Source organism: Macrobrachium nipponense, chromosome 6 (genome assembly GCF_015104395.2).
Source record: "Macrobrachium nipponense isolate FS-2020 chromosome 6, ASM1510439v2, whole genome shotgun sequence".
Taxonomy (NCBI): domain Eukaryota; kingdom Metazoa; phylum Arthropoda; class Malacostraca; order Decapoda; family Palaemonidae; genus Macrobrachium; species Macrobrachium nipponense.
Window position 1 is genome coordinate 45,785,417 of NC_061108.1, and position 26,457 is coordinate 45,811,873.

The window sequence follows — 26,457 nt, forward strand, 5'->3', positions numbered from 1 at the left end:
ATCAAGTATTTTGGAAAAGTTGGATTTTTTAATGTCAGTATTTCTGGAAATGAAGAAATGAACAACATACCAGAACAGGAAAGAGACATGGGAAAATCCTTATTATTACCCATATTAAATGAAGGAGATAACACACAAACCATCATAGTGATGAATGTGCAAGGTTTAGTTACGAGTAACTCAAAAAGAAAAATAGAGTTCTTAGAAGAACTAACCCAAATTGAAAAGAAAATAGATATAATGAATATAAGTGGAACCTGGTATTCCTAAGAGACTGGTAATGATACAGCTCAAGAGATAAATACTGTATATACAGTGCTAGGGGATGGTGCAGATACAGAGAAAATTGCAGATTCAGACACAAAATGAATAATTATGATGAAGGAAGATAAAAAAAGTTGGATTTTTTAATGTCAGAATTTCTGGAAATGAAGAAAAGAACAACATACCTAAACAGGAAAGAGACATGGGAAAATCCTTATTATTACCCATATTAAATGAAGGAGAAAACACGCAAACCATCATAGTGATGAATCCGCAGGGTTTAGTTACGAGTAACTCAAAAAGAAAAATAGAGTTCTTAGAAGAAATAACCCAAATTGAAAAGAAAATAGATATAGTGAATATAAGTAGAACCTGGTATTCCCAAGAGACTGGTAATATGATCAAATAAAAGGGTTTCCAAACTTATAGATCAGATAGAAAAAAATAGGATTCAAGAGGGAACCGCAATATATAGGAAAGACAAAAATCAAGGGAAAATATATGAGAAATATAGTAACTCAGAATGTAAACTAATAGCGGTAGAATTTGAATCTGAAAAATTAATGAATATAGTAATATATAGACCCCCTAATACTAAAGAGTTTGACACAATAATAGGAAAATTGGATGATATATGTAGAAATCTTAAGGACTGGACTATTCTCCTATCCGGAGACTTTAACTTTCCTTTCGTAGACTGGAAAGAACAAATGGGAGATTGTGGATGTATTTATACATATAAAAAAGAGAGTAATAGTAGTGCAGAAGATAAGAGGCAATTCGAAAAGCTATTAGATATGCTACTAGAATACTACAACATTCAGCAAATAAATCACCTGCCAACAAGAAAGGAAAATACTTTAGACCTAGTATTTGTGAACGAGGTGAATTATGTTAAAGAAATAATAGTTATAATGCGAGTATTTCAGACCATAATGTCATAGAATTAACAGTCCATTCTAAAGCAAGTGAAAACAGAGATAAGCAAGAAATGAAAAATGTGGGAAGGATATGGAAAATAACTTTGTATAAAAATTAAAATGGTCAGAAATAAATAAAGAATTAAACAAAGATTGGGATAACATTTTCGTAAGTGATGATATACAGGTAATTACGGAGATATTATATAAAATATTAGAGAAAATAGTGGATAAATATATACCGAAGAAGAAAAGTAAACATCAGTCATGCATACCAGAAAGAGAAGGATCTTGTTCCAGAAAATCAGAAAGTGGGAAAAAGGTCTTGCAAAAGAAAAGAACAGATGGAAAGTGGTGGAACCAAAAAGTAAGATAGAAAATGCAGAAAAAAAGATTATACAATCAAAAGAAAATGAAAAAAGGGACTTGGAAGAAAAAACCCTAGTAAATATCAAGCAAAACCCCAAACTATTGTACTCGTATGCAAAAAAGATGAATAAAAGAAGAATAGAAATAGGCCCTCTAAGAATTGAAGGGAGATTAACGAATGAAAAAAAGGAAATATGCAACATATTGGCAGAAAGATATAAGAGAGAATTCACCCCTAGAATTGATAATGAAGATAATGATACAGAAATAAGAGATGAAAATAGTGAATATTTATCAGACATAGATATTAATGAAGCTGATATTGTGCAGGCTATTAATGAAATTAAAAATGGAGCTACAGCTGGGCCTGATGGTGTCCCTGCTATTTTGTTAAAGAAAGTAGTTCATTCTATCGCAAAGCCACTTGCAATATTATTAAGACAAAGTGTAGATACAGGCAAGATTTATGATGAGCACAAATTAGCATATATTACCCCTACTTTCAAAAGTGGATCAAGACTAGAGGCAAGTAATTATAGGCCTGTGAGTCTAACATTACATATTATGAAAGTGTATGAAAGGGTAATGAATAAAAATATTATGGAACCTTTGATAAAAAATAATTTGTTTAATATAGGACAACATGGTTTTGTACCCAGAAAAAGTACACAAACGCAACTGTTAGTACACCGTGAGAACATATACAAAAATATGAAAAACAGAAATGAAACAGATGTGGTTTATCTAGACTTTGCAAAAGCTTTTGACAAGGTAGAACATAATATATTAGCAACGAAAATTAGAAAACATAATATAGTGGATAAAGTAGGAAGATGGTTAAAAGAATTTTTACACAACAGAAAGCAGATAGTTATTGCAAATGATGAGAAATCGGATGAAGCTAAGGTAATATCCGGTGTGCCACAAGGTACGGTGTTAGCTGCATTACTGTTTGTTATTATGATTACAGACATAGACAGTAATGTTAAGGACTCGGTAGTGAGTAGTTTCGCCGATGGCACAAGAATAAGTAGAGAAATTACTTGTGATGAAGATAAGAACGCTCTACAAAGAGACCTTAACAAAGTATATGATTGGGCAGAGGTAAATAGGATGGTATTTAACTCTGATAAATTTGAATCAATAAATTATGGAGATAGAGAAGGAAAGCTATATGCATACAGGGGATCTAATAATGAGACAATCACAAATAAGGAAGCAGTTAAAGACCTTGGTGTGATGCTGAATAGGAACATGTTATGCAATGATCAAATAGCAATTCTATTGGCAAAATGTAAAGCAAAAATGGGAATGTTGTTACAGCACTTCAAAACAAGAAAAGCTGAACACATGATTATGTTTTATAAAACGTATGTTCGTAGTCCTCTTGAATATTGCAATATGATATGGTACCCACACTTTCAAAAGGATATTGCACAAATAGAGAGTGTACAAAGGTCCTTTACAGCTAGAATAGAAGAAGTTAAGGACGTTGACTACTGGGAAAGACTACAATCTTTAAAATTATATAGTCTAGAAAGGAGAAGAGAATGCTACATGATAATTCAGGCATGGAAACAGATAGAAGGAATTGCCGAAAACATCATGCAGCTAAAAATATCAGAAAGAGCAAGCAGAGGTAGATTAATAGTGCCCAAAACTATACCATGAAAAATAATTAAAGCACACAGGACATTAATCCACTACACACCAGCATCGACAATGCAGCGTCTATTCAAAGCGTTGCCAGCTCATCTGAGGAATATATCAGGAATGAGCGTAGCTGTGTTTAAGAATAAGCTCGACAAATATCTAAGCTGCATCCCAGACCATCCAAGACTGGAAGATGCAAAATATACCGGAAGATGCACAAGCAACTCTCTGGTAGACATTAGAGGTTCCTCACACTGAGGGACCTGGGGCAACCCGAACAAGATGTAAGGTATGTAAGGTAAGGTCTGTAAGGTCAGAGGATGCTCTACAGCATCTTTGAGACAACCTAGTGGTGTACACCTTCCCTTCATTCTGCCTGATCCATTAGGTCCTGAACAGAGTAATGATCTTTCGAAATCTCAGGATGACCTTAGTGGTGCCCCTTTGGCCTCAGACGGAGTGGTTCCTGGACCTTCTGTTCCTTCTGTCAGAGGTTCCGAGAGAAATTCTCCCATGGTGCCACCTCCTTTGCCAGTCTCATATGGAAGCGCCTCAGTGGCGTGGTTGGTATGGTATTAGCGTCCCACCTGTGTGGTAACAAGTTCGATTCTCAGCCATTCCATTGAGGAATGAGAGATGTGTATTTCAGGTGATAGAAGTTCACTTTCGACGAGGTTCGGAAGTCACGTAAAGCCGTTGGTCACATTACTGAATAACCACTGGTTCCATGCAACATAAAAGCACCATATAAACAAACAGTCTCATATGGAAAGGTTTCACCAGTTGGTAGAGTGCCTGTCTCTTCACAGCTGGAAACGTCTGCGAGCAAGAGGCTTTTCATGCAAAGCTGCGGGCCAGATGTCTAGCTATCTTGGGAGATCTTTGTCAGCAGTTTGTCAGGGCAAGTGGGCCATCTTCTGTGATTGGTGTTGTCGACAGGGTTTTTCTCCACTTGGAACTTCTGTTCACCATATAGCAGATTTCCTGATCTTTCTCAGGGATGAGAAAGGTCTTTCTGTCTTAACTGTCAGAGGCTACAGGGCTGTCTTGGGGGTGGTTCTGTGCCTGAAGGGCATGGACATCTTTTCATCCTGGGAAATCTCGTTGTTGTTCAGGAGTTTTGAACAATCCTGTTCACCAAGAGAACTCAAACCTCCGATGTGGGATCTTACTCTGGTCCTGAGTAGTCTCACTCGAGCTCCATTTCAGCCCCTACATCGATCATCAGACAGGAATCTGACTCTGAAAATGCTTTTCCTGTTGGCCTTGGCTTCCTCAAAAAGAGTTAGAGAGCTTTGTTTGTTTGTATGGTGCTTTTACGTTGCATGGAACCAGTGGTTATTCAGCAACGGGACCAACGGCTTTACGTGACTTCCAAACCACGTCGAGAGTGAACTGTCACCAGAAATACACATCTCTCACTCCTCAATGGAATGGCCAAGAATCAAAACCGCGACCACCGAGGTGGGACGCTAATACCATACCAACCACGCCGCTGGCGCTGAGTTGGTGAGCTTCATGGCCTGATCTATGATGTGAAACACACACAACAGGGGTTGGGGGTCTTTGGCCTTTGAATTTGTCCCAGAGTTTGTGGCTAAGACTCATAATTCCTTGGTGCATGGTGTCAGATTTGCCTCATTTTCTCTTCCCTCTCTGAATGCATTTGTGGACAGTGATCTGCAGGAGTTATTGCTATGTCCCAACAGAGCATTGTGCTGCTATCGAAAAAGGACTCATCACTTGAGGTCTAGGTGTCGTAGACATTTTGTTAGCATGGACCGGTCCAGAAGGAAGTGTCCAAGAACACAATTTCATTCTTGCTCTATGAGGTGATTAATCAGGTATACTCCTCTCTTGCCAGTTCTGTCACTGAGTCTGTGCAGGCTAGAGCACATGACATCAGAGGTACAAGTTCCTCCCTGGTATTTAAGAACTTGTCTGTTCATAGAATTTTGAATGGTGGTTCTTGGCTTTGGCAAACCATGTGTTCACTTCCTTTTACTTAAAGGACATCGACCACTGATCCTTGGACACTTTTTCTTGGGTCCAGTTGTGGCTGCCCAGCAAGTTATTTAGCTCATCCAGTTGCCCTGACAGGACAGTTTGTAGCTTATGTAAGAGGATTATGGAAGAGAGAATGAGTAAGTTGGCTGGTCTCCTTTCTCTTTTTTCTTTTTGTCTTCCTATGGGTAGGTTGAAGAATAGAGATGTCATATGCTGAACTGGCCTGATGCAAGTGAGTGTGGTAATCATACTGGTTGTAGTTATTTGTTTTGTTCCTATATAATAGACATATCTGCTTCTCAGTAGCATGTACTCCTCTCTCTAGCAGGTTGAGTTTTTACATATTTGCCTATCTATTTGCTCACGGGGTCAGACCCCCTTCTTTAGAACTCGATCTTCTAGGAAGGATGGTCAGGTGGTCTGAACCCCCAGCCGGTTCAGGGTACTTTCACCTCCCTCCAAGTATAAGTCTGTCCTATTGTTAAAACCGAAGGTTTGTTCCGTGAATGAACAAATGACAAATCTTTAATCAATTTGTATTTTTCATAGCTAACAAACCTGAGGTCTTAATGTTTGCTTGCCACCCCTCTGATTTACTGGGTTGGAAGAAAGATTGGCGTGTCACAAGATACCAAGCCTGATCAGTGACCAGCTTCCACCTCGTACATGCATGAGTTGCCAGATGCCACAGATTGCTTACTTTACAGTCTTTGATTGTTTTAACTGGTTTCCAGCTGGCGTTAGAAGATTATCCTATTGTTAAAACCGAAGGTTTGTTAGCTATGAAAAATACAAATTTATTAAAAATTTTCATTTTACTTTTCTGGGCTCAGCTCGTGTCGCTGCGCGAAATATCCTTTAATCTATTATTTCTAGGGTAAATGTACTAACACATACCAGAGAACAAATAAAATAAAGAAAAAGGTCAGTATAACTGACTCGCTCACCCTCCAAGAGGGTGTCGGTATGAACACTAGGCGAGTGAGACCACTACCACGAGCCAAAAGCCAATAGAAATCTCCCACTACAAAAACCCTCCAAGAGGAGAGCCGACCCACAGAGTGAGCAGCTCGTACTACTACTACTCCATCCCATGCTGCCGACTGCTGCGCCTCTGGTGGCCATCCTTTTAAGTTAGCGCACACGAGTCACTTGTGCTATTTTTCTCTCTGTGTTTTTTGTGCCCTTTCGTTGGATTTTTACTATAATGGAGCGTGCAGCTATCGCAGCAGCTAAGTTAAGTAATCAGTATTTATGGTTAGTTGGTTTTTTCGGCCGGTCCCGAGACAGTATTGCCGTTTTTTAGGTATAAATACGTACTCGGGGTCGGAAGCATGGCAGCATGGTTCTGCCTCGTGTTCGGGTTCGTTCTGGGTCTCCCATACCTAGAACATCCCTTGTCTGTGTACGCTCTATATATATTGTTATCCGTTTTACTTAGGGTACTGTCTACTCAGGTTTGTCATGCATGCATGTCTTTTACCTTATGTAGGCTCCTTCTATCCAGACCCTAGTCCCGGCTCTTTGTATCGGCCCTCTGACTAGCTTTGAGTGGTAGACTTGCCTTCGGGTTAGTCGTACACTCCTGGCTTTTTTGTCCTACTATATTGCTTTCTTTCTTTTATTTTTAATTAATTATACTATGTATTTTGTTATGGTTAGATTGTTAGGCGTCTGGCTTAGCCTAGGTCCTGGCTCATTGAGCCTATACTACCGCTCATCAGTTCGGTTGCTCCATATAGCATCTCTCTGATCAGTTGGTTTTGGTCCAGTGGGCCAATATATGCTATGCTTTTCAGTTCAGTTGCTTCCCCATAGCATCTCTCTGATCAGCTGATTTGTCCTAGGCTTAGTTGTCTTGTTTTGGTGGTTCTTACCAGCCTCGTGGTCACTACGTGATCACGAGACAGCCATGACGGCTTGCCTTCCCAGTCACCTTCCCCCCCCCCTCCCGCTCTTCCATAGAGTCGGGGGAGGGTGGGTCGGTCTGCCCATGCTCGCTCCTCTTACCCGAGCCTGCCTCCCTCTCTCCCCCCAGGCGGAGGGACTTGGGAGACGGGACAGACCCAGACTGGTCTCGACCTCTCCGGCTTCTCGGTCCGGCCGGATGGTAACGTGTTGGGGGGTACTGGTCCCCCCTCCCCCATCCTTTTGCTACCTTGTCGCTCCGGGCTAGCTCGAGCCTGTATGTCGTCTCGCTCATTTTCCCTCCGTTACAGGGCTCCTTTCCTACCGGAGTCCTGGCATCCAGCGGAAAGTTATTAGTCCACCCAGTAGAGTGGACCGGAACATACAGTGGGTCCCTACTAACCTTACTGTATTGCTGAGTTACTACACTCCGCTACGCACTGGACTTGGTCCGGTTCGTTTGAGTTTTAGGTTTAAGTGTGATTAGGTTAACTATAAGTTTATCTTAAGTACCTTAAACCGTCCCCCCCTCCCTTCCATATCTTACCGGATCTCTCCGGGATTATAGCCTATTCAGGCGAAGCAGGGAGGGGTTATGCCCAAATTTTTTCCGAGCTCCGGCATGCAACGGAGTTCTTCTGTCCTTTAGCCTGTAAGTATTCTGTAAGATACTCATGTGTCTTCCCACTTACAGGCCACCAACTGTGAGCATCCGGGATGCGCCGCCACACTTCAGGACCCATGTGGACACGAAGTTTGCCGGTCCCATGCTCCATGCGCGACTCTGCACGGGGACATCCAGGTCTGGTACCATGAGACGTGTACCATATGTTAACGATCTGGTGAGCAGCTTTTTAGACGGGGTAAGTATTCCATCTCCGGTAGCTGCTCCGCTTCTGTTTTAATGCTTAAGTTTTCATCATTCACTTTAACTTAAGGCATCTAGTTTAAGTTATACTTTAAGTTTTAGTTTTAAGTGATTCTTAAATCTAATCTACGCCCTCTCTCCAGGCGCTGGCAGTGAGGGGATACCGCACTGGCTACCCTGCGGGCCTGGGTCGGCGGTTTTGGGAAGAACGCCGCCAAGGGTATGCCCTACATTTTAGAGAAACGGTTGGCGGTATTAATCTTCCCCGGAGGTAAGGCGACAGGATACGTCGACCCAATAGAGGCGGCCCCGACTATCGCCTTCATCCAACAACAGCTGGCTGCCTCATTAGCTGACCAAGACCAGGATATCTCCACGGAAGTCGCGACTTTAGATATTAATGTAGAACCTATGGTAGGTGTAGACGATCTGTTGGTCGAGGTAGGTACTGTGGACACCCAAGGGTCACCCTTGGGTGTTTCTGTTTCTTCTACTCCTGCAACCTCTCCATCCTTCCAAGGCTTTACTGGTGATGATTTGTATACTCCTCCTGACGCTTCGGTTAGACCTAAGGTCAAAGGTCAAGTAGTGAAATCCTTGTCCAAGACGTCGTCGTCGTCTAAGAAGACGGCTTCGGCTTCAGCCTCCTCACGTAAGTCTCCGGCCGGGAATCCCGGAGCAGACAGGTCTAAAGCTTCTAGCTCCGGCTCTAAGTCCTCAAGGAGTAAATCCTCCAGAGAGAGATCTCGTACTCCGGCAGAGTCACCAGTTCCGCTACCCCTGGTTCCAATTCAGAGCCACCCCTCCACCTCCGCAGCAGCTCCGGCTTTGGACTCCAATGCTGGCCTGTTGCAACAGGCGACCTGGTTGGGTCCCTAAAGAGTAGTATGGAACAAATGATCTCTCGATTGTCGGATAGGATTACTTCCCAAGACTCCATTATAGCCGGACTGAGAGAAGCCCCTCTAGCCTCTCCTCCACTCTCCAATACAAGTGGAACTCAGCTTCCTCCGTATGACTCGCTACCTCCGTTCTCGATGAACAACCCATGGAGAGTAGCGTCATACGCCCCCTTCCAAGACGGTCTCATTTTCTATACCGGAATTTGGAACTCGAAGGATAGAGGACTTCGAGTTCTACCCGGAAGACCTCCAGCCTCCGCTTCATAGGCTACGCAAGGCTCACAGCTTCAGCCATGGTTCGGGATGATAGGGTACCAAAGGAGACAGTCCTCTATTCACGTGACCAGGCTCAGAGAGAATGGCTCAGGTGTTTAGAGGACATGGATTGTTCTAATACCAAGATACAACCTTTTAAGAGTCCCTTTACCATTTTCACAATGGATGAGAGTACCCGCTCCCGTTCCTGACAAAGATCGCGAGGTTCTACCATCCCAGCGGCCCAGAAGGGGGAACCCATGCATCAATTGAAGGAAGCAGATCCCACATCTCCGTTGCTCATCGGAGCCGGAGAATTGTGGGAAGACTTGGCCGACCCAACCCTTCTCAGCTGGCAAACTCAAACCGGACTGTGCTATGGAGCAGTTTGGTGAAAAGCTACAGGCTCCCAGATAGCCTTACAGTATTTCAGGCTGAATTTGGACGCGAAATCGCGATTAGCCAGGTCAATTAACTCTATGGCTATGTCTGAGGTAGCAACCATAGCCTATGGCTCGGAAACCGCTTTTTAAACTCATGACCAAAGCCCTGACTCAAACGGTACAGTCGGATATGTTTGAGTTTGCCACTGCTAGAACGAATTGTAGGAAGCATGTCCTACAAGAGGCAACCATTCGACATGAGCCGAATAGGTTACTCTCGCTCTAACATCTGGGGAGCAGATCTCTTCCCACCCAGAAGCTATGGTGAAGGAAGTTCAGTCAGAGGCTACGAGGCTGAACCAGAGCCTTAAGGACCGTTGGGGCCTTACGGCTAAGAGGAGGCAAGACCTAACACTCCAAAGGTAAGGGACAGAGGAAACCTAGGCGTTTCCATCCTACCAGAAAAAGCAGCCCGCTTTCCTCAGCAAATTCCAGCGTGCCTTAGTGCAAACAGCCCAACCTTCCACTTCTAAGGCTCAATCACAACCAATTTATGTGATATCCCCTCAGCCTCAGCCCTCCACCTCTTACGCCATCTCTCCAGCTTACAATCAAGCCTTCGAGAGTCCAAGCTTCACAGAAGTTATGACCGCTCGGGTAAGGGAGGCAGAGGTAAGCGTTCCTTTCGTGGGAGAGGGTCGGGTTGGAGGCCCCTTTAATAGGGGAAAGCACTTCAGAGGAGGTCGAGGCGGTTACCAGAACCAATGAAGAACTTCAGGTAGGAGGGAGCTGTTTCACTTTCGCCACCGGTGGAAACTCAGCGAATGGGCTCAGAGCATAGTATCAAAAGGCCTGGGTTGGAGCTGGTTGACGAACCATCTCCATCCAGACCTTTCCGTCAACTTCCTTCAAGGAATTGACAGAGTACGCAGAGGACCTCCTTCAGAAAGGAGCTATAGCGAGAGTCAAGAGATTAAAAATTTCAAGGTCGCTTGTTCAGCGTGCCAAAAGAAAGGCTCACAAAAAAAGAAGGGTAATCTTAGACTTGTCCCGCTTAAACTTAGCCATCCGCTGCGACAAGTTCAAGATGCTCACGATCTCGCAGGTGCGTACCTTACTTCCCCGTGGGGCCGTACCACCTCTATCGATCTTACAGACGCCTACTATCATATCCCTATTGCAAGACACTTCCGTCCATATCTGGGTTTCAAGATAGGAGACCAGGCATTCTCCCTTCAAGGTAGTTCCCTTCGGACTCAACGTGGCACCCAGGGTGTTCACGAAACTAGCGGAAGTGGTAGTGCAACAACTCAGGTCACAAGGGCATTATGGTAGTAGCGTATCTCGACGATTGGTTGATCTGGGCTTCAACAATCGAGGAAGCCAACAGAGCTACACTGAAAGTGATTCAGTTCCTGGAATATCTAGGCTTCAAGATAAACAGGACCAAGTCAAAGACTCACTCCAGAGTCAAACTTTACAGTGGCTGGGCATTCAGTGGAATCTATCTTCCAATACTCTGTCGATTCCGTCAACCAAAAAGGAAGGAAGGAAATAGCGCAAGTCAGTCAAGCAATTTCTAAGTCACAAACTGGCGTCAAGAAGGGCTCAGGAGAGGATCCTGGGTTCTCTCCAGTTTGCATCAGTGACGAACGTCTTAATGAAAGCCAAACTGAAAGACCTAACCAGAATCTGGCGCTCACGAGCAAATGTCAGGTCCAGGGACAAATTATCCTCAGTCCCTCTGATTCTAAAGAATCGACTTCGGCCGTGGGCGAAAGTCAAGAATTTGTCAGTGTCAGTACCCTTCAGTTCCTCCACCAGGGATCACCATCCACACAGACGCGTCCTTAAGCGGTTGGGGAGGGTATTCCCAGGTCAAAAAGGTTCAAGGAACTTGGTCACCTCAGTTCAGTCAGTTCCATATAAACGTACTGGAGGCAATGGCGGTGTTCTTGACTCTAAAAAGATTGCGCCCACCAAAGTACTCCCACATAAAGCTAGTTCTGGACAGCGCAGTGGTAGTACATTGTATAAACAGGGGAGGCTCCAAGTCACGTCATCTAAACTATGTCATGGTAGCCATCTTCTCCCTGGCAGACAAGTTCAGTTGGCATCTCTCCTCCACTCACATAGTGGAGTGGAGAAACGTCATAGCAGACGCGTTATCCCGATCAGTGCCCCTAGAGTCGGAATGGTCACTGGACAACAGTTCGTTCCAATGGATCCTCCAAAGAGTCCCAGGGCTACAAGTGGATCTCTTCGCATCTCAAGCGAATCACAAAAACTGCCGTGTTTTATGTAGCCCCCAACCTGGACCCTCTGGCCTATGCACGGACGCCGCTGGCTCTAGACTTGGAACAACTGGAAGAAGATTTATGTCTTTCCTCCAGTGAATCTTCTCATGAAAGTTTTAAACAAACTCAGGACATTCAAGGGTCAAGTGGCTCTAGTAGCCCAGACTGGCCGAAGAGCAATTGGTATCCCCTGATTCTGGAGCTGGGCCTTCGTCCTCTTCGGATCCCCAACCCCAGGCTCTCCCAGTCAGTACAAACGAAGACTGTGTTCGCTTCCTCAGGGATTCTCAAAACCCTAACTTTATGGACTTCATGAAGTTTGCGGCAAAAAGAGATGCGAATATTGACCCTCAGAATATTCTCTTCTTGGAATCCGATAAAAGGGATTCAACTTTGAGGCAGTATGATGCTGCTGTCAAAAGTTAGCAAATCTTCCTGAGAGAATCAGATATTAGAATCATGACAGTTAATTCAGCTATATCCTTTTTCAGATCCTTATTTGAAAAAGGAAAAAGTTTAGCAGCTAGCACGATTACGACAAACAAGTCAGCCTTGAAAAAGATATTTCAATTTGGGTCAACATAGACTTGACGGATTCCTACTTCTCGTCTATTCCTAAGGCATGTGCTAGACTTAGACCTTCTGTAAGGCCTACGTCAGTTTTCATGGTTCTTAAACGATGTTCTAAAACTGGCTTCAGAAACCGATAATGACACATGCTCGTTTATAATGCTCTTAACCCGAAAAAACCCTGTTTTTATTAAGCTTAGCTTCAGGAGCAAAGAATTTCAGAACTGTCGGCTTTATCCAGAGATCCGGATCATATTCAATTCCTTCCCACAGGGGAAGTCCTACTTTCTCGGAACGTAGCTTTTTAGCAAAGAATGAAGATCCTTTGATGAGGTGGGAACCGTGGAAGGTACTACCCCTTCCACAAGATGTATCTCTTTGTCCAGTTACAACCTTACGAGCCTTTCTGTCCAGGACCTCCTCATCCTCATCGGGTCCCCTCTTTAAGAGGGAAAAAGGTGGAACTTTATCCATTAAAGGCATCAGGCAACAAATCCTGTACTTTATTAAGCAAGCCAATCCTGACTCTTTCCCGAAAGCACATGATGTCAGGGCAGTAGCCACCTCAATTAATTATTTCCAACACATGAACTTCGATGAGTTGAAAAAGTATACCGGATGGAAATCGCCGACAGTGTTCAAACGCCATTACCTTAAGTCCTTGGAAGCTCTGAAATTTTCAGCAGTAGCAGCGGGTAACATAGTTTCCCCTGACTCTAGTTAATTTGTAGTAGAAGATTCAGTCCTCCTTTCTACCTGCCTCACCCAACAGTTCGTCTATTCCTACCATGTTCATTTACATTCACCTTGTGTCTTAGCTGCTTTTATGATAATGTAGTGGGTACCCCTTATTTTTTTGCTAGGGATACTCACAGATGATTATAGATATTGATCTCATGGATGTTACCCCCTTATTTTTATGCTAGGGGATACATCTTGTTATATAAGGTTAACGGGTTTTGTATATTAAGTCATATACATTCCTTATATATTATCATTGTTGATTAATTTGTTTATTTGATTATTTTAATTGCTATTATATTTTTGATACATGCCATTACACAGATACCTTTTTGTTACATGTAAACCATTTTACCTCTGTACATATGTAAATTACCTTATGATAAGAAACATGATTAGAATTAAGTGTAATTTAAGCATATTTCTATTTTTCTATCACTGTGTATTTGTATCTTTCTAGCAATTATATTCTTTTTGTATATTTATTTTATCTTTTATTTGAGACCTATTCTGTTTTATTTTATTACTTTTGTTTACAATCTTGTGCTATTTCTCTGGTACGATTTCGCGCAGCGACACGAGCTGAGCCCAGAAAAGGGATTTTGACGTAAGGAAAAATCTATTTCTGGGCGATTGGCTCGTGTCGCCAGCGAAATATCCTTTAATCTATTATTTCTAGGGTAAATGTACTAACACATACCAGAGAACAAATAAAATAAAGAAAAAGGTCAGTATAACTGACTCGCTCACCCTCCAAGAGGGTGTCGGTATGAACACTAGGCGAGTGAGACCACTACCACGAGCCAAAAGCCAATAGAAATCTCCCACTACAAAAACCCTCCAAGAGGAGAGCCGACCCACAGAGTGAGCAGCTCGTACTACTACTACTCCATCCCATGCTGCCGACTGCTGCGCCTCTGGTGGCCATCCTGAAGTTAGCAGACAATCTTGGGCGAAGGGATGGGTAGGGTGGGATTTCGCTGGCGACACGAGCCAATCGCCCAGAAATAGATTTTTCCTTACGTCAAAATCCCTTTTTTGTGAACAATACAGTACAATGTATTTTACAGTAAATGGAAAATACGGTATGTATGTATCCTACTGAACTATGTATTGCTGACAAGAGAAAAAGAATGTTTTTTTAAGTGTAATTTATGCAGTTTATTTTTTTTTTTTTTACAAATAGATGGAAAATAAGGTAAATTATCACTTTTTGTTTAAAGTATTCGGCTTAAAGTGTGATAGTTGTTGTTTATAAGCAGATTTAGTGTTTATGGCTGTAAATGAAAAACGTACCTTACCGAATGTGTCAGGTATGAGAGAAAAGGGAGTTGCTTTTTTCGTTTTTCAAGTGTATTTATGAAGTTTATTTTGTTACAAATTTGGGAAAATATGGTAGACAATTGCTTTTTGCACAGTTTTCAAATTAAAGTGTGATGTTTGTTGGTTATAATAATATTTCTGGGCTCAGCTCGTGTCGGCCTATGAAAGGATCCTTAATATCATTCTTTCTAGGTAAAATTAGCCTAAAATTACCAGAGAAAAACAAAATTAAGAAAATGTCAGTAAAACTGACTCGCTCACTCTTAAAAAGAAGTGTCGGTATGATAATAGGGGCGAGTGTGGAACACTACCACGAGACAAACACCAATTAGAACTTCCTATCAGAATCCCCCCAAGAGAGAGCTGATACCAACGGGCGATGCAGCCTCTACTACTACTACTAGAGGACGCCACGGACAGCAGCGCCCCTAGCGGACATCCTTAATTTTTAGCGCTAGCGTCAAGACGCAACTTTTCCTTGTGCTGTGCTATTTCGGGATTATCCTTATCTATCTACAATGGAACGCTCTGCAATTGCCACGGCTAAGTTAAGTAACTCATAAGTAATATTTTACCACATTTTTATCTTCCGGGTACCAGTATTTTCCTCTTAATAGGTCATATACGGTTCCCCGGTTGTCTCGTGGCGGCCATGCTGCCTCGTAAGAATTCCCGGTCCTCCATACTGGGACTTCTTATACTTATGGGCTTACTTTATCACGTTCATTGTTTTACATCGAGTTTTAGCTAGTTTTGCCCTCCTACCATTCTCTTAGTTCGGTATTTAGGGCTATTATTATTTTTATTCCGGCCCAGCATCCCGGCTCTTGCTCTTCATCGGCTATCGCTGGCTCCGAGTAGGCTTCTGTTTCTTGGAACAGTCTGCCTCCTCCTGGGCTTCTTTCTCTTTTACTAAAAGTGTCTCTTCCATCTTTTCGATGTATATAATTGTTTTATTTAGGGTGTTTAGGCTAGCCTAGGTGCTTGTTCCTTGTATTGGTACAGCTTGGTTCACGTGGCCCTCTCACGGTTGTGTGTCTCGCGGCCTAGGCCACTTGCGGTCACGTGTCCATCGCACTTACCCTGCCCCTGCCTCCCTTCTTTCTGGTATAGGGAGGAGCTGGGGGACCCCTTGGTTGTCATGACAACCTCAGTCGCCTTCTCTCACTCCTACTCGGAGGTGGCCAGGGGTTCCTCCCAGCGGGGGGTATAGGGCGACCACTCAGGAGGTACAGGGTCTCCATGCGGGTAGCCGGTGAGGCGGGGAGGAGTAGGCCATCCCTCCCCCCTCTCTCGCTCCCGCCGTGTTACGCCGAGACCTTCTCCCCCCCTCCCCAGTTGCTCAGCCACCTCCCTTGCTATACGAAAGGAGCCTTCCGTCGCAGCCGGGGCACCTTTGGTTATAGGTTACTGGCTCCGCTAGCGGGCGGGGTGGGCACTACTAGTGGTCGGTTGCTTGCCTACTATATCCTTATATCTCTCCCCCGCTACCGGAAGGGAGCTTACTTCTTACCTACGCACTCTTCTAGTAGACGGGCGGAGAGAGGTTTGTTTTATTATTATTAATTAATTTAAGGATATACCCTAATTGTACAATATTTTACAATGAATTGTGTAATATTATTATTATCTACCATCCCCGCTATTTTCCGTCGTGGTTTCCAATTACCACCACTCCTGGTTGGTTTCCTTTTGTGTCTCCGCCATCAGCGGAGCCATAGCCTAGGATACCAACCTGGTACCACACGTATTTTAGCGGGGGGCTCTGGTTTAATCTAACTTATCGCTCCGGCACCAGCGGAGCATCTGTTAGACTGTAAGTGTTTACTTGGTACTCATGTACTTTTCCACTTACAGCTACCAACTGCCAGGTCCCAGCGTGTAAACGCGACGCTGTTCGACCCTGGGTGGACATTGATGAGTGTAGGTCTCACGCCCCCTGTGCCACGTCCTACAACGAGACGATCGTCTGGCCCACCCTGAAGCCATGCCAGCCATCGCTACGACCTGGTCGGTCAGCTGGGAGATGGGTAAGGTTCCGTTATAAGCTTAACTTATCATTTTACTAACAACTTTAGTCGTAAGTTTGTTAACCCCGTTCCACCATTGGCAGCTAATCTCGCCTTTCTTTCAGGCTACCGGTGTGAGGGAAGTCGCCCTCGCCACCTGAAAGCTGTGGGTGGGCGGCTTCGGGAAGAACGCCGCCAAAGGCCAGCCCTACATTTCTGGATAAGAAAGCTGGCCGTCCAGATCTTCCCCGCGCAAGTCGACGGGTTACGTTGACCCCTTGTCCGCTGCCCCGCTGATAGCCTCCATCCAGCAAGACCTCCAGCAATCCTTTGGGGTCGTAGCCTCCCAGGAGTCCGGTCCCGGACGTCGCTGCCCTCGGACCTTAACATCGAACCTATGGCGGTAGGGGTGGAGGATTGTTGGTTGAGGTAGGTGTGTGGGCGTTTTTGAGCCCAAGGTCTTTCTTCCTTTTTTTTTGGGTGCTTTCTGGATCTTCTAACCTGTCCCCCTTCTTCTAGTGCTTCATTCCAAGGCTTTGTGGGTGGGATCTGAGATCCAATACCCGCTACTCGCTCTCTCTCCCTCTGTACCCCCAAAGGTGAAGGGACAGAGAGAACCGAAGACTCTAGCCAAGACGACTTCTAGGAAGTCGTCTTCGTCTTCTTCGGCTAAGAAGTCGTCGACTTCCTACGCCGATGCGGTGTTGAAAGCAAGGCCGAGCTTCTTCTCACCCAAAGAGCTCCAGAAGCAAGGCTTCGAAGGAGAAGGCTCGCGCTCACGCCGAGTTCACTGCCTTCTCCCGCCTCCACCGCTTCCACTCCGGCTACGCGGTAGGGTAGCGGGTACTAGCACCTTTGATCCCTCTGCTTTTTCAGCAGGGGTGATGGAACAGGTGGGTGTGCTGGTGGGCTCGCAAATCTCCGCACTGGGGTCACGGTTGCGAACAGATGTTTGCACAGTTGTCAAACACTCTGTCTCAATCTGGCCAATCAATCCAAGATCTCTCTAACAGGATGAGAGAAAATGAGGACCGAGTAGCTGGGCTATCTCAGGTTCCTCCCCAGTCTCACCCAGCGTCAAGCACTGGGATCTTCCAACTCCCGCCATATGACTCTTTGCCAGCTTTCTCTATGGAGAACCCATGGAGAGTAGCTGCCTACGCTCCGTTCAAAGATGGAATGATCTCTATCATCGGAGTGTGGAACTCGAAGGATTGAGGACTTCGAGTTTTTACCCCTCCGGGTCTGACGCAGCCTTTCATCGGTTATGCTAGGCTTGACGCCAACGGCTCTGACGAGGAAGACAAGATCTCTAAGGAGTCGGTCCTGTATAGTAGAGATCACGCTCAGCGGGAATGGGTTCACTGCCTTGAGGACTGGGATAGTGTACGAACACCAAAACTCCAGGCCTACAAGAGTCCCTTCACTATTTTTCGCGACGGAAGAGGAGGTTTCTCTTCCGTTCGCCACGAAATTAGTGGAGAAGTCCCTTCAGGCAGTCCTCAAGGATGAGCCCATCACACAGTTGAGGGAGGCGGAGTCTACTTCTCCGCTCTTCCCGGCCTTCTTCGGAGAATTGTGGAGAAGAACTTGCCAGCTACGTTCACGCTTGGTAAGCTCAAACCGGACTGCGCCATGGACCAGTTCGGCGAGAAAACTACCAAGGCTGCCGGATTCCCTAATCCAGGCAGAGTTTGATGCGCGAAACCAGGTTTGGCAGGTCCCTCAATTCCCTTATAATCACGGAAATGGCTGCCCTCTCTTATGCTACGGAACCGCTGCTTCAAGATTCTGGCGAAATCTCAGTTCCCAGACGGTCTAACGGACGCTTTTGACTTCTTCAAGGCTAGGAGGAACTGCCGGAAGCATGTCCTACAAGAGTGTACCATTAGGCATGAGCCTAATAGACTCTTGGCCGCTAGCATGTGGGGAGCGGATCTCTTCCCAGAGTCCGCGGTTAACGAGGTACACCATGAAGCTGCTAGGCTCAACCAGAGCCTTAGAGCTAGGTGGGGTATTTCCTCAAAGAGGAAACAGGAATCCGTTCCCACTGCTGGCAAGAAAACCGAAGGAAGGCTGGTAAGAGGTTCCAGCCATATAAAAACTCCAGCAACAGCAGCAATTTGTGCAGGCGGTCCGGTTACCCCAACAGGGACAACCTGCCAGTTCAAAGCAGACCCAGCCTATCCTCTGTTGCCCCCGCAATCTCAGCCATCCACTTCCTACGCTATCTCGCCGGCCTTCAACCCTGCATATGAGGCCTCAAGGCTACACTCAGCCGAGCAGGTAGGGCGAGAGTTACTTTCGTCAACGTGGCGCAGGCCAAGGGGTACGAGGAGCAGACAGTTCAGAGGAGGGCGTGGTGGCCAACCCAACCCGCCCATCAACAATGAGGCTCCCAGGTGGAGGAGGCTAGTTCGGTTCTTCCTTTCCGCCACAGGTGGGGGTTCAGCAATTGGGCACAGAGCATAGTGTCAAAGGATTGGGCTGGAGTTGGATCAAAGATCCTCCTCCAATCAAATCATTCCATCAGATACCGTCAAAGGAATTGACAGGATTACGCGGAAGAACTCCTTCAGAAAGGAGCTATTGCGAGAGTCAAACATCTAAAAATTTCAAGGTCGCTTATCAGCGTGCCAAAGAAAGGCTCAACAAAAAGAAGGGTAATCTTAGACTTGTCAAAGCTAAACTCTTTCATCGTTGCGACAAGTTCAAGATGCTTACCCTCTCGCAAGTAAGGACCTTACTTCCGCGTGGAGCCGTCACATGCTCCATCGATCTTACAGATCGCATACTCTCATATCCCTATAGCCAGGCACTTCCGCCCATTCCTAGGATTCAGGCTAGGAAATCAAACATTCTCATTCAAAGTGATGCCCTTCGGTCTGAATGTAGCCCCCAGGGTATTCACAAAAATAGCAGAAGTGGTTGTTCAACAATTGAGAGCTCAGGGAATCATGGTAGCAGCATACCTCGACGATTGGTTGATCTGGGCACCAACAGTCGAGGAATGTCTCAAAGCCACCAAAAAGGTATTCACTTTCTGGAACATCTGGGGTTTCAGATAAACAAAACGAAATCCAGACTTACTCCGGAATCTCGTTTTCAGTGGCTAGGAATCCAATGGGATTTGTCTTCCCACAATCTGTCAATTCCAGTGGCCAAACGGAAGGAAATAGCAAAATCTGTCAGACAATTTCTCAAATGCAAGCAAACGTCAAGAAGAAACCAGGAGAGCCTCCTAGGGTCTCTAGTGTTTTGCTTCGGTAACTGGATATCCTTCTGAAAGCAAGGCTGAAAGATATAAATCGAATTTTGGCGGTCAAGAGCAAACTCCAAATATCGAGACAAGTTGGTCATAATCCCCAACGATCCTCCGCACCAACTACGGCCTTGGTCAAAAGTAAAGAACTTATAGCCAAGAAAGTACCCCTTCAATATCCCCTCCCAGTGTTAACCATTCACACGGATGCATCCCTGTCCGGGTGGGGGGGATACTCTCAGTTCAAACCAGGTTCAGGGGACTTGGTCAGTTTCAATTTGCGCCAGCTCCACATAAACGTGGTTGGAAGCAATGGCAGTATTTCTTATCTCTGAAGAGACTGCTTCCCCCGAAGAAGTCTCATCTAAGGCTAGTTTTGGACAGTGCAGTAGTAGTTCATTGCATCAACAGAGGAGGGTCCAAATCCAAGCATGTGAATCATGCATGATAGCCATCTTTGCCCTAGCAAACAAACACAAATGGCATCTGTCTGCCACTCACCTGGCAGGAGTAAGGAATGTGATAGCAGACGCCCTGTCCCGGTCAGTTCCTCTGGAATCAGAGTGGTCTCTGGACGAACGGGTCATTCCAGTGGTAGGCCGGAGAGTCCCAGGTCTTCAAGTGGATCTCTTCGCCTCACAAGCGAACCACAAGCTCCCTTGCTATGTGGCCCCCAAACCTGGATCCTCTGGCTTATGCCACGGACGCCCTGTCGTTGGATTGGAATCAGTGGAGGAGAATTTATATTTTTTCCTCCAGTGAATCTTCTCTTGAAGGTCCTAAGCAAACTAAGGTCTTTCAAAGGGATAGTAGCTCTGATTGCTCCGGACTGGCCCAAGAGCAACTGGTATCCTCTCCTTCTGGAATTGGGGTCTCCGACCTCAACGGATCCCCAATCCCAAGCTATCACAATCAGTACAAATAGAGGACTGTGTTCGCTTCCTCAGGATTCTCCAGACCCCTAACTTTATGGACTTCATGAAGTTTGCGGCTAATAAAGATGCTGATATTGACCCACAGAATATTCTCTTCCTAGAATCAGATAAGAGAGAGTCAACCATTAGACAATATGACTCAGCTGTTAAATATTAGCATCTTTCTTGAGAGAATCGAACACTACAACCATGACAGTTAATTTGGCTATATCCTTTTTTCAGGTCCTTGTTTGAAAAAGGTTTAGCAGCTAGCACGATTACCACTCATAAATCGGCTTTGAAGAAAATCTTTCAAGTAGGTTTTCAGATAGATCTGACTGAATCTTATTTCACATCTATCTCTACAGCCTGTGCTAGACTTAGACCTTCTCAGAGGCCTACTACAGTTTCATGGTTCTTGAATTATTTGTCCTCAAAACTAGCTTCAGATACTGACAACTCATCCTGTACATTCATAATGCTCCTGAGGAAGACATTATTCTTATTAAGCCTAGCCTCAGGAGCCAGAATTTCAGAACTGTCGGCTCTATCCAGGGATGCGGGTCATGTGGAATTCCTCCCATCAGGAGAAGTTCTACTTGCTCCGGATCGTAGCTTTTTAGCCAAAAAATGAGGATCCTCTTGCAAGGTGGGCTCCTTGGAAGGTTATCCCTTCCACTTCCACAGGATCCTTCTCTCTGCCCAGTATCAACTCTTAGATCCTTTCTATCTCGTATTCTTCAAGATCCTCAGGTGCTCTCTTCATGAGAGAAAAAGGTGGTACCTTGTCAGTAAAAGGTATTAGACAACAAATCCTTTACTTCATTAAGCAAGCCAACCCTGAGTCTTTCCCAAAAGCACATGATATCAGGGGAGTAGCCACCTCGATTAATTATTTCTAACATATGAATTTTGAGGATCTTAAAAAGTATACTGGATGGAAATCCCCCGACAGTCTTTAAACGACATTATTTAAAGTCCTTGGAAATCTTTTAAAGTTTTCAGCAGTAGCAGAAGGGAAACATAGTTTCCCCTGATACTGTATAGTAGTTGTAGTATAGATCCAGGTCTCCTTTCTACCTACTCAGCAAACATGCCTCACCCTATCGCCAGGCTACTCGAATATCATAGCCTTAGCCGTTGAATCATATAGTGGATTGTCCCTTATTTTTTTGCTAGACATCCCACTGATCACACTACTGATAATGTACTTCAGTGTACCTACCCTTATTTTTATGCTAGGGGAGGACACAATATGTTTGTATAATATTCACCATTTTTGTATTTATGATGAACTTCAGTGTACCTACCCTTATTTTTATGCTAGGGTAGGACACAATGTGTTTGTATATATTTTGCAATACTTGTATTAATGATGGATTTCAGATGTACCTACCCTTATTTTTATGCTAGGGTAGGACACATGAGTTTTGTATATTTTTGTAATTTTGTTAAGTAAACCCCCTTTTTCTTTATATTACATGCATCACTGTAATTTACTGTAATTACCATTTAAGTACTTTAAGATTACTAACGTTCTATTATTTTACTGTTTAGTATAAGTTAGTTTAAGTGCTTAGTTTGTATGCTGTAATTGATTTACTTATATTATATCCATCATTTTACGCTGTTTTTCATTGTCCCTTTTTTCCATCTTGTCTGTTTCTCTGGTACTCTTTCATAGCCGACACGAGCTGAGCCCAGAAAAGGGATTTTGACGAAGGTAAAAATCTATTTCTGGGTGATTGGCTCGTGTCGCCCTATAAACACCCCCCCTTTATGGTTTGTTCCCCCCCCTTGCAGGACAAGATGTATTTAGTTGTTTTAATTAAGGATGTCCGCTAGGGGCGCTGCTGTCCGTGGCGTCCTCTAGTAGTAGTAGTAGAGGCTGCATCGCCCGTTGGTATCAGCTCTCTCTTGGGGGGATTCTGATAGGAAGTTCTAATTGGTGTTTGTCTCGTGGTAGTGTTCCACACTCGCCCCTATTATCATACCGACACTTCTTTTTAAGAGTGAGCGAGTCAGTTTTACTGACATTTTCTTAATTTTGTTTTTCTCTGGTAATTTTAGGCTAATTTTACCTAGAAAGAATGATATTAAGGATCCTTTCATAGGGCGACACGAGCCAATCACCCAGAAATAGATTTTTCCTTCGTCAAAATCCCTTATATACGTATTAAGTGTTTAGCACAATTATGTATATACAGTGTTTGGTGAGGAAGGGTAGGGAGTGTTCCCTTCTACACCCCTAGCTTTATTTTACTTCCCAATATCCGGATTTCAACATTATCCGGCAGGTCCTTGGCTCTATTAATCTGGATAATTGAGGGATTACTTATAGTATATATTTATGTATACATATACATACACTTATGGATGGTTTTATCTATTTTTCAGTATATTGGCTGGCTTCAGGAAAAGATACCAGAAATGGAAAAAAGTCCAAAGTAAGTAAAGTAATATTCAGTAATACCATATTCATATTGTTGATATCCTTTTTTAAATGAACCATTACATATTCAACATGTTTTGCATCATGTGCTTGTGCTATTACATAACTAACTTGTACAAAGTCATTGGCATTTCTCAGAATTTACTTGGAGCACAAAGTTGCAGTTGCAGTTTCATGAATAGTGATCTAGGTTTCTATCTTATGGCTACTTATACTAAGTATAAGAAGCTATTTCCTTCCACCATCCACCCTCACACCCATGAATCATGTTTCCACTTTCTCTGTATATTTGCTTTAAGGCATACAGATTAAAAGTACCAGTAAAAGCGTATATGACAACAGTAGCATAGTGAGCTTGTACAGGTATTACAAAAAATGGGAATTCTAAAATCTGAAAAAAGGCTAGTTTGCTTTAGTTGATGATGCCATGTGTTTGTATAATAATTATTATAATTATGGTGCATTTTGTGCTAGATACATTATAAGACAGGATTTGAAAAGTAGCAACCCACATATTCTATTAATTCTGTGACTCATACTTAACATTCAAGTAGCTATAAGTTTCAAGTCACAAGCTTGCTTGGCAGTTGAGAAGAAGTAAAAGAAAATAGCAGGGCTTGTACTTGGTTTATTGGCCAAACTTAGAGTTTGCCTTCCCTCCGGTAAGTAAAGATAGAGTACTCCATTTTATATGTAGTATCAGTTTTCTGCTGCTTTATTGTTCACATCACTGGTGGTGCACTCTGGCTGCTGGGACAAGAGTCATTTGAGGGAACTGATGATTTTGAGTATATGCTTACTATTTTTGTTATAAGCTTTGGGTGTATCAATATTTACGCTATTGTAAACATGCTTAGACCAAAGAAACATGTGGATCATAACAGAAATGTGGCCCATTTATTTTGACAGGTATTCAGACACAACCATGAAAGAACCAGTATGCCCAGTGGAAGTTCATCCATAAAAAAATATTCATTTCATAAGTTAACAAGAGGCAAAGATGTATTGTATTATGAACAGTGAATATATTTTGTTGCTGACATGTCTGTAAGTGCTCTTGCAGAGAATGTTAGCCTCGATTTTGGTAAGGGAAAGGTATTTATAGAAGGACAAACACTTGTAGAAAGGTAGAAAGCAAAGAATTAAAAAAGGTGGAATTGGTAAATAACCATTAAGTCAGCTGTACACCTGAGAACTTGCAATTGTAGTATAGCACGTGAGTAATTATGGATTTGATGATGTGAGAAGAAAATTCTAGAATTTAAAGAAGAAAAACTTCTGTTAGGATTTAAAGAAGAAAAATTTCTTTGAGAAATAAAGAGCAAAATCTTTTAAGAGGCAAAGACAATAATGAAAAAGGACAATCCATAACCACTATTGATACTGATGTTTAACTGGAAACTGCCAAAAACAATATCTTCAGCTTGGTGCAAAATAAAAGTGAAACCTCATATTCCATCCCCTCATTGTTTTTTTTATTGCTAGATGTTTGGACATGTAATTACATCTTGATAATGGAAATTGGAATGTGAGTCGGAGATACTTGTAAGAGGCTGCCAAGAGTCTCATGGAGAATGTAAGAACAGTCCAAAATGAGCCAACTGTGGAGGTGAACATGGTGACAGCTTTAATCTAGGGTGTGCATCATATGCAATTATTTTGTAGAGGAAAGAAATATGCATAATTCATCAGATACTGCACAGAACTACATTAAGATTCAATTCAGCAAGCAGCCGTGAAGCATTGACTCCATTGCTTTATCCACAAGCAAGTCGAAAAATGTAAGAAAGGAATGTAGTCAAGGGGTACCAGATATGCCATCAACTGCCCAAGAGGAAATTTCAAATCCTTCTATTATAGCTGGACCATGAGGAGGTCCTTCAATTATTCTGAAGGATTTGTTACCAGTCCTTTAAACAAATGGATCTGTAGCAGATGTAATATGCCAGTCCAAGAGATCTCAAGTGGGTTCTTCATTTCTATCTGAAGGATCTCCTGCAGGTCGTTCGGAGGGAAGGATCTAAAGCAAGAGATCCTTAATTAACATTCAACAGTTTCTAAACCAGTTTCTAGAAATGTAGTTCATGAAATTCCATGTAGGGTTTGTGATAAGTCATGTTAGCTATGGACAACATAGTTCGGCAATTTTCCATCATTTAAATAACGTGAACCATGCCATGAATTGGAACTCATCCTAAATTTTATACAAGAGTAGCTGTTGATACAGACGTCAGTTGGTAGGATCTTTACTGATAAAACAACAAAGTAATAGATCAACCTTTCCAATGGAGCCTGGGACTCTGATCATATAGACAATATCTTCCTTGAGGCAACGATGGAGTGGGTTAAGGCAATTAACAGAACCAATGTTGGCTTAGCAGTGACCCCAGGCATCACGTAAGGGCATATCTCCCACCATATATTTTGCCAATGTAACTACTTCTGATCTGAAACAACAACTACTTCTGTCATTCACTACTTGATAAGGGTGGAAGTCAGTCCACCGAAATATAGTCCTTATATCTAAACCAGAGTGTTTTAATGGGCCTTCTATACTTGAGACGTATCCTGTGTCAACAGAAGATTTTTTTTACATATACTGTATAGTATATGTATATATGGTATATACATATCTCCAATGTAGCACAAAGGAACAAGTACTTGGGCATATCCGTAAATCCATGGTAGAAAGGTGAGTGAAAAACTGGGGACTTGGAACTAGTACTTTCGTAGTATATTCTACGTTTTCAAGTTCACACTGAATATAATAGAAGTTGACAGACCTTTATATACAAAAACAGAAAGGGAACCAGGGTTACAGTTTGTTAATCTGGGTGGCGTGTTCTTTAACCCTTAGTGGACGGATAAATAAATCAATATGCAGCTTTTCAGGCCTGGTAAACTTTGAGGTTGGTCAATTTATGAAAAAACATCAATGGAAAGGGGAAGATATGCAAATGCACATGGTGAAAAAAAAAATTCTAAACAATTTTCTTTATCTTCCACAAGAAGTAGAAAATTACTATTTACAACCCCTTTTACAAGACAATCATAAATTTTACAACTTATATATATTTTTTCTAATAAATAATTTTATTTTATTTTGTAAAATTATAATTACAGGTGACTCAGTATCAAAACAGATAAGAAATAAAATCAGTAACAAATCATTAGCATATTTATTGAAAAATATTTATGTAAATTTACTGAGAATGAAGATTCAGTAACTTTTTTTATTTGAACATGTTTTTTCTAATATTTGTTTGCCGTTTTTTTGCAAAATTACATTTACAACTGACCCTATCGTAAAAGACGAGAAGAAAAACCAACAGCAACCCCTTGGTATATTTATGAGCAAAT

At 43.1% G+C, this 26,457-nt stretch overlaps 1 protein-coding gene across 1 annotated transcript in view; it reads left to right on the plus strand.

The window, feature by feature from the left end:
• The window catches only part of LOC135216830 (vesicle transport protein USE1-like), a 336,942-nt gene that overhangs the window by 206,103 nt on the left and 104,382 nt on the right, over window positions 1–26,457 (plus strand). The window contains exon 2 of the mRNA XM_064252331.1: window positions 23,043–23,092. Within this exon, the coding sequence (XP_064108401.1) occupies window positions 23,043–23,092 (50 nt within the window). The remainder of the gene's footprint in view (window positions 1–23,042; window positions 23,093–26,457) is intronic.